Genomic DNA, 8,048 nt, shown 5'->3' with positions numbered 1-8,048 from the left:
ATTTATTTATTTATTTATTTATTTATTTATTTATTTATTTATTTATTTAATATGTATACAATGTTCTGCCTGCATGTATACCTGCAGGTCAGAAGAGGGCACCAAATCTCATTATAGATGGTTGTGAGCCACCACATGGTTTCTGAGAATTGAACTCAGGACCTCTAGAAGAGCACCCTGTGCTCTTAACCGCTGAACCGTCTCTCCAGCCCCAAAATACATCTTTAAAAACTAACTTTACTGAGTGTCTGTGCTATGCTAGGCACCTTTCTAGACATCAGAATCAGATAGTTAACTGATTTTCTTTTTAGGTTAAATAACTTTTATTTTTAAGACCTTGAAAAAAAACTTAAAAAATCGTTTCTTGTTTTTGTTTTTACAGCAAGTAAAGGGGCATTCCAAGAGCTAGTAGATGGCTCGATATGCCTGCTATGGTATTTTTGTAGGGCAGACAGTTTCTCCTTGAGGAGGGGCCATTCCTCCACCCAAACAAGTTGGTGCATTTTCCCTAGGAGAGGAATGGGTGTTGACCTTTCTAAATCAGTGACCACCATCAAAAGGGGTCTTCCCTGTTATTTCCTGTGAGCATAGTTTCCTACTGTTACACTCAAACCCATCCCAAGTTTATGACTGCATCAAAAAGCGAAGGTTCTTAAACAGCTAGTTTTTCTCCTATTTAAGGCATCTAAGAAACTCTGAGCTCTGTCATATTTGAGACACAGTCCCTATATCAAAGCCATGAACTGGCTTCTCCACCTTGACCCAGCTAGTAGACCTGTACTTCAAGACAATGATTGACATATGAGCACAGGCGTCAGCACAGGTATCAACCCTGGAACTGACTCTTTTATCCATATCAAGCATTCAAATCTCTGTTTCAAAACTAAAGTACTGTGTGGCCAGTCAATGTGGTATTAGGATTCACATATAACAATTAAAAGCAGTTGTATAAACGTTTTAAGGCAGTAGATGGAGGGCTTTTTAAAAATTTTATCGCACTGGTGTTTTTCCTGTATGTCTGTGTGAGGGTGTCAGATCCCCTGGAACTGGAGTTACAGAGAGCTGGGAGCTGCCATGCGGATGCTGGGAATTGAACTCAGTCCTCTGGAAGAGCAGCCAGTGCTCTTAACACTGAGGCATCTCTCCATCCCCATCTACCAATGTCATCACACCTGGGAATCCAAATCAATAACCCTTGGACAGATATTTAAACCTTTAGGAGTCTGAATGCTTTTTCCCAATAAGAGCTACATGGCAGAGGGCCAAATATATCTGTGTGTACAATTTGGACATTTTGATTGTGAGTTTAAAAATAAGCTTCTTTTACCTTTCAACCAGTGACCACATCGCCAGAGTATCCATAATGAGTTGTCCTCATTTGAATTGTAGAACTGTATTGATTTCCCCTGATTGTTGGCCAGGGGAAAGACCTGTCACAGAATTTCCTTAATTAATTAGAAGCTTGTCTTGTTTATCAAATTTAGAATGAAGATGGTGATTTTTTTTTTCTGGCTTAATTTTGGTGCCTTTTTCTTTCTCTTTTCAAATAATCAGATTTTAAAAACAAAATAAATTACAATAAGATAAAACAAAACCATTACACCGAAGGTGGACAAGGCAAACCAACAGAAGGAAAAGAGCCCCAAGAGAAGGCACAAGAATCAGAGACCCACTCTTCATTCACCCACTCAGGAGATGTTCATTTTTGTCTTAAATATGGATATTTCTGAGCTTTGCAAATGTTTTTAAAATGCCTTCTCTTCAACATCAAAGTCATGACGCACTGATGTTAGGTGGTTAGGTGTGAAGGCTCGGAGGTGTGCAGGAGCTGGTACTAATGGTCAAATGAGTCTTCTGCATTCATATCATGATCAGTTTGCACACGGAGAAACCTGAGTTGTTGTTCCTCAGGTGCTAGCAACCTGGTTTTCTGAGACATAGTATCTCATTGGTCCAGAACTCACTACATAGGCTAGGCTGGCCAGCAGCAAACTCAAGAGATCTAAGTGTGTGCCAATGTGCCTAGCTTTTTTCTTTTAATTTAATTTGGGTTCTGTGGGGACTCAACATAGGTCTTCATGCTTGAAAGGCAAGCATTTTACTGACTGGGCTATCTTCCTAGTTCTAAATCATCAAATTGGAGGCTTACCACTAGTGACCATTTAGTTACCACTGGCGATATCAAACATCAGAACTGCCTCAGAGTCTCTTTCTGTCACCACCCAAACCAGTGACATAACTGCATCATGGTCCAACAAGCTAATGTGAATCTATACAGCAAAACTTCGAGAGGCTGGCCCTGGCAGTGCCCGAATCTGAATCCAGCACTTGGGAGTCTAGGCAAGGAAGGAAGACCAGCCCTGAGCTTGAGACTAGTCTAGGCAAGAAAGGAAGACCAGCCACGAGCTTGAGACTAGTCTAGGCAAGGAAGGGAGACCAGCCATGAGCTTGAGACTAGTCTGGACTACAAGGTGATTTCTGAGAAGAGCCTGGGCTACAGGTCAAGACCCAAACAACAACAACAACAACAACACATTTAGATGAGATTAACATTTTATTTGTCTTGCAGTGCTAGGGAGGGAACTTGGGGCCGTGCGCGTGCTCTCACAACACTGCATGACTGACATAAATCCCCAGGCAATTTATATTATATACTCGAAGTAGAGAATGGACACAACTTTGAGTCAATTTCAACAGATTTTGGAAGGATTCAGGGTAATCCAGCCTTTTGGTTAGCTACACATGGAGTCTTAAAAGATGGCCAGGTCATTTTGTTTCCTGGAGCAGTTTACCAACTGTCATCCTTGTAAGTCAAAGGAGTTGCTGTATGAGAAAAGATCCCCTTCTGTGAACGAGCCCCTTTGAAACTAGCTGCATAGAGTTCAGATGAACAGCAAGAGGTCCTGTCGGTTTTACACTGGTCTCATGCTACTGCTATCCTATTTAGTGTAAGGAAAGAACACCTGGTATGCTCAGAAGCAACGCATCGAAGCACAATGATAGCATCACTCATAGGCTAGTGAGAAGTCAGCCCAGTAAAAGCTTTTCTGTCACTCACAACCCACATTCGAATCTGAGAGGCGCAGTAAGCCAGCACACAGGTCACTGCAGTGTAGCCCGGCCTGCAGGGCGGGTTTCCAGACGTGGCCTCTTGCTGCTGCGCTGCTCTTCCTTTGCAGGCCTGCGCCTCAAAACACCGTCTAGCACGCAAGAATAACTTCATGTCAGGAAGCACACACAGAGCCCAGGGGGACTTGCTCTAGCCATTCAGGCTGGGAGGACAAACCATGCTATGGCAAAGGAATGTGCATTTTCTCTCCCTCCACCTTCACCTCCTCACCCATCTCAACATCCCACACTCTAAAACGCTCTCACTGTGTCACAGCGAGTAACCCTGGAAAAGCTGGATCCACTCAGCTGTGGAGAGCAAACAACTCACATAACTTTCTTGGGGTGAGGAGTATGCAGCAGTCATTATTCATCTAGAAGGGACAAAATATACCCGCTTATCCTCCTGAGAGAGGCGTGAACTGTTTGTGAGCACTGAGATTGGGTCTCACACTCACAGGCTCTGAGGACAGGAAGTTGGCCTTCTCAGAGGAGCATGCCAGAAGTGCATGAGCTTCAGGCTCTTCCTGGCTCTTGGTTACTAGCCGCTTTAATGGCACCACAAGCTACATGTGTACAGAACCCAATGAGCTTGGCATAACCGCACACCTGTGACTCCCCAGTGAACACACCTACCGGCTGAAAGTTCCCTCCCAGCCTGTGCTTCTAGCTTTTGGATAAAACTCCCAGAGTCATCTTCCCAAGGGGAACTGGAAGCCATGCCCGACTTTTTAATTTTTCCTTTGTAATATTGCTTGGTGAAGTCTTTGCTAGGAATGTATCCTAATTTATCCATTATTTATTATTTTCTTTTATAATCAGCATTTATCTGTATATGTGTACTATACTATATATTAGTATATAATATATAATAAAATATATTACTCCAGGTCATAAAATTATTTATAATTTTCTATAGAAAACCCACCTTCTAAATTATCTTTTCCCCAATCTTTAATTCTTGGGATTTAGTCCTGAGCATTAGTGAGGTAAGAGCTTGTCATCATGAAGTAGGGATCAGGTAGTGTATTGTTAAGCTGTGTCCCTTAAGTACTAACATGTGCCTATTATAAAACAGCATCTTACTTCACCTACTGTTTAACAACCAGTTTTTCAGTTCTCCAAATTCCATTTTCAAAATTGTCTGATCCCTTTTAATAATTTGTTCATACTACTGCCCATGCTATCCCTCAAATTGCAATCCTCTTGCCTCAGTTTCCCTGGAGCTGAAAGTAGATGCATATGCCACCACATGTGGCTTCACATTTCAATGGACTCTTAAAAAAAATCAATTTATTTATTTATAGTGTTCTTTCTGCCTGCTTGTATGCCTGCAGGCCAGAAGAGGGCACCAGATCTCATTATAGATAGTTGTGAGCCACCATGCAGTTGCTGGGAATTGAACTCGGAACCTTGGGAAGAACAGCCAGTGCACTTAACCTCTGAGCCATCTCTCCAGCCCCGTCAATGGGCTCTTTCACTTACATTTTTCCTGTCTGTTTGGTAGCTCTGGCACAGAACTACTGCTCAACAGCACAATTAGCACAGTTAGCGAGCGAGCTGCTTCTATTCACTCCATTCATGGAGCTCACCCTCCACGTCTGTGAGCTTTTCATTTATGCTGTCACATCTGTGCTGTGGCTCTAAACTGATGAACATCTTCTCTGCGTAAACTGCACTTGCCTCTGCTGAGGGCATCCTGGGGGCACCTAAGCAGGAGCCTGAGGCCTCCTCAGGAGCTGGAAACCTAAGGGAGGCCTCAGGCTCAGTTCTCCACCTTCAGCAGACCCCCATTGTCTTGTGTGGCCACGTCCATGGCTGTCCTGGGTCTCCTCTGACGCTGGTTTTGCTTACTTTGCTAATCGCACAGATTCTTCCTCTGTTCTCTGAGGGGAATATGGGTCCCTGAATTCCCTTTATTGTCTTGGAAGTCTAGCATGTTTAAAATAACGCTCTACTTGGGCTGTTTCTAAAGCACAGTGTACTTGGGAAGGTCACTCAGGACCCACCTCCTTCTGTGTGCTCTGGCCACTGTCACTGAGATTGCCCCTTCCCACACCGACAACTGGGCAGCTCGGAATGGCCAGGGGTCAAGCTTCCTGTGGCAAGAGTGCAAGTTTACCTTTCATTTCTCCGACTCTCCTGTTTCTTAACAGAATTGAAGTTTAAAAGGGAACCACGCCCCATTTGAGCCCATGCATATTAAATAGCCAGTGGAGGCAAATCTGTAAGGCTGCTGGGGTTAACTGGGGCTGGGGGTGGGAAGGACAGGGTGACTATAATGGGCATCATGTTTCTTTGTAGAGTAATCAAACACTCTGAAGTTACACTGCGGTGATGGGTACACAGCTCTGAATGCACAAAGGCCAGTGAGTTCTGTTCTTTAAAGGGGTGAATTCATGGTAAGTAAATTATACACTATGAAGCTGTTCCGTGGTTGAAAAGGAGATAACCATACTATTTATTAATATCAAATTCTTGTTTAAAAATGCATCAAAACATAAGCTGAGCTTCATGAACTGTCACAAAGAAGCAAACACCGGTGGCAGGACAGTGCCTGAAGACCAGCAGCCTTCCTTGCCCTGGCCTCCACTCCCAGGACTCCCGGCAGCAGGTCCTCCTCCTGAGACGCAGGTGTGGGAAACGGACACGGGCCCTTAGCTGCTTTTAAGTGGCGCATGTCTTCTGTTCCATGGCTGGCCTTTGCACCCTCTTAGTAGGATCTTTTGAGGACAGATGCTCTTAATTTTAACAAAGACAGAGGAATGTGTGTATCTTTCTACACTGAGCACTCCCCCCCCTCCTGACCGCACAACATTCTCACTTTCCACACTGAGCACTCTCCTAACACACACTTCCACTTTCCCAGTTAGCACTCTCCCCCTCTCCTAACACACACTTTCCCTTTCTACACTGAGCACCCTCCCCCTTCTCCTGGTCACATAACACTCTCACTTTCTACACTGAGCACGCTTTCACTGGCCCTTTGAGCAGTGTCACATCTTTTATTTTTTTTTATTCTTTAATAAATTTTAAAAAAGAAAATGTAGTAGTTATGTATTTTTCCAGGGTTTAAATGATAAATGAGATATTCATGTTTCATAGAGACCTTTGTATTTCTGTTTTTTTTTTTTTTTTGAGATAATCAAATCATTGCTGTTCTTAAGAAAATATACAGGAGACTTCCGTTTATTTAGAACCCCGACAATCAGAACCGAGTCACTATTTTAAAATAAAACTGCATAGCATCATGTTCAAAATTATGCACTTATGGAATTGTAAAAACTCTCAAAGACATATTACACTCAGTATCATTTTTCTTACTATGCAAAGAACAACTATGAAGACTAGGGATGCCCTTGTAATTTTTGCTTGATCAAGGTATTGACATTGCCACTCTCTGGACAGCCTGGCCACTGTGTCTTTCCTCTAGAGGGCGCTCATCACCTGGCCCTCTCTTCACAGTTTTCTCTCGTTCCCAAGAAGCGGCTGCACTGGTATGAGACAATGTTGTTGCTCAAGGTTTCTGACAAATGCAACTCACAGCTTCACTTTGTACATGGCCATTTGTGTTGCTGGAGCAAGCAGCACTTCGCACAGCCCCTCACAGGACAGCACACACTTACGGACAGGTTGAAGGAGCGAATCTGACCTTTAGAAAAGAACATCCTGCATCTGCCTATACATAGGTCCATCACCTGACACTAAAAAGCCACTCGTTACCCTCCCCTCCTTAGCACCGTAGTCTCGAAAGAATACTTGGAAATACTTACTTTCTCTCCTTTCAGGCTCATTTGGGTCAAGACTATAAGCTTCAGATGGATTCAACTGCCACTGTAGGAGATACAAATTATTTATATATTTAAAATGAGTTAATAAACAGCATATTAGTACCTTGCTTTTCAATATCGAAAGAGCTTTTAAAAGTATAAGAAATGGATTAGCATGTCCGTGTCAGTCTCCATGTCTATTAAGGCAATGACCTTAATGATCCTCCATCAGATCTAACAGATTACCTGGATCCAGAATCAGAATCAGAGAAGAATCCTCAGAGAAGAAAGGGGCTCTAAGAATCCTTTATACTCCTTCTGTAGCTGATAAATGGAAGACTAGAAACGTTTGCTAACTGGTCCTGCTCACAGAGATATCGGTCAGACAGAATTAGACTGCCTGGCCATGAACACCACAGACTGTCTTGCTCCAGGACCTACTGAGGTGGTTTTCTCTTTTGTTTTCCATGTTTCTTACTACTGTTATTTTTATAATTTTATCTTTATATTCTCAGTGTTAACAGAGTTCCTGGTGTCCGACAAACATTTGGTCAGATCATATTAGTGCAAGAAATGTTTCTGAGTCACGTTTCTCTGCAGCAGTCTTGCTGTGGTTTAGCACGGGAATTCAGATACAACATCATTTAGATTTTTGTCCTCCACCAAGGCTGCCACAGTGTGATGTCAGAATGACTGGACAGGAGTGAAGAGCAAGTTAGCAGAGAGGGAGCCACCAGGCACTCGCATCAGGTGATTTGGCACCAACACTGTGTGGTGGGGATATTCTTTTCTATGCACCGTCTCAGGCAGCAGGCGGGCCCTCCAGTTTCTATTAAAGCTGAGGATGGGGGCCATCTCCTCGTCACTCAACTGGAAGTCAAAGTTCTCATGTATATGTGCTGGTGTCGCAGCCTTGGGGATCACCACCACATTCTGCTAGATATGGAACCAGATCAGAACCTGGGCTGAGCTTTTCTTGTGCTTTGCAGTGGTCTCTTCAATCTTGGGATCCTCTAGTACTCAGTGGTCCTCTGGCCTGGCCGAGGCCTATCTGGAGCCAGGGGCTACACAGGTTGTGAGGCTGACGCCCCTGCAGTGGCGGTACTAGACCCCCCTGTCTGGCTGGCAGTCAGCCTGGGTGGCAGTCAGCCTGGGTGGCAGTCAGCCTGG

The 8,048-nt window shown here is 43.8% G+C and overlaps 1 protein-coding gene across 4 annotated transcripts in view; it reads right to left on the bottom strand.

Annotated features, from left to right (window-relative positions):
• Cdadc1 (cytidine and dCMP deaminase domain containing 1) overlaps nt 1–8,048 on the bottom strand; it is a 38,191-nt gene that overhangs the window by 2,618 nt on the left and 27,525 nt on the right. Inside the window, exons 9-10 of one of the 4 annotated variants that reach the window (XM_055617165.1) lie at nt 6,882–6,942; nt 2,547–3,200 (exon numbers count right to left, since the gene is read on the bottom strand). In XM_055617165.1, the coding sequence (XP_055473140.1) occupies nt 3,103–3,200; nt 6,882–6,942 (159 nt within the window). In that variant the 3' untranslated portion in view covers nt 2,547–3,102. Of the gene's footprint in view, nt 1–2,546; nt 3,201–5,540; nt 5,850–6,881; nt 6,943–8,048 lie in introns of those variants that run through there. The other 3 variants (XM_055617169.1, XM_055617170.1, XM_055617172.1) reach the window with 3 other exon arrangements.

The sequence above is a fragment of the Psammomys obesus genome, unplaced genomic scaffold (genome assembly GCF_907164565.1).
Source record: "Psammomys obesus unplaced genomic scaffold, mPsaObe1.curated_primary_1811, whole genome shotgun sequence".
NCBI lineage: Eukaryota > Metazoa > Chordata > Mammalia > Rodentia > Muridae > Psammomys > Psammomys obesus.
This window is presented reverse-complemented; position numbering and strand designations above follow the sequence as displayed.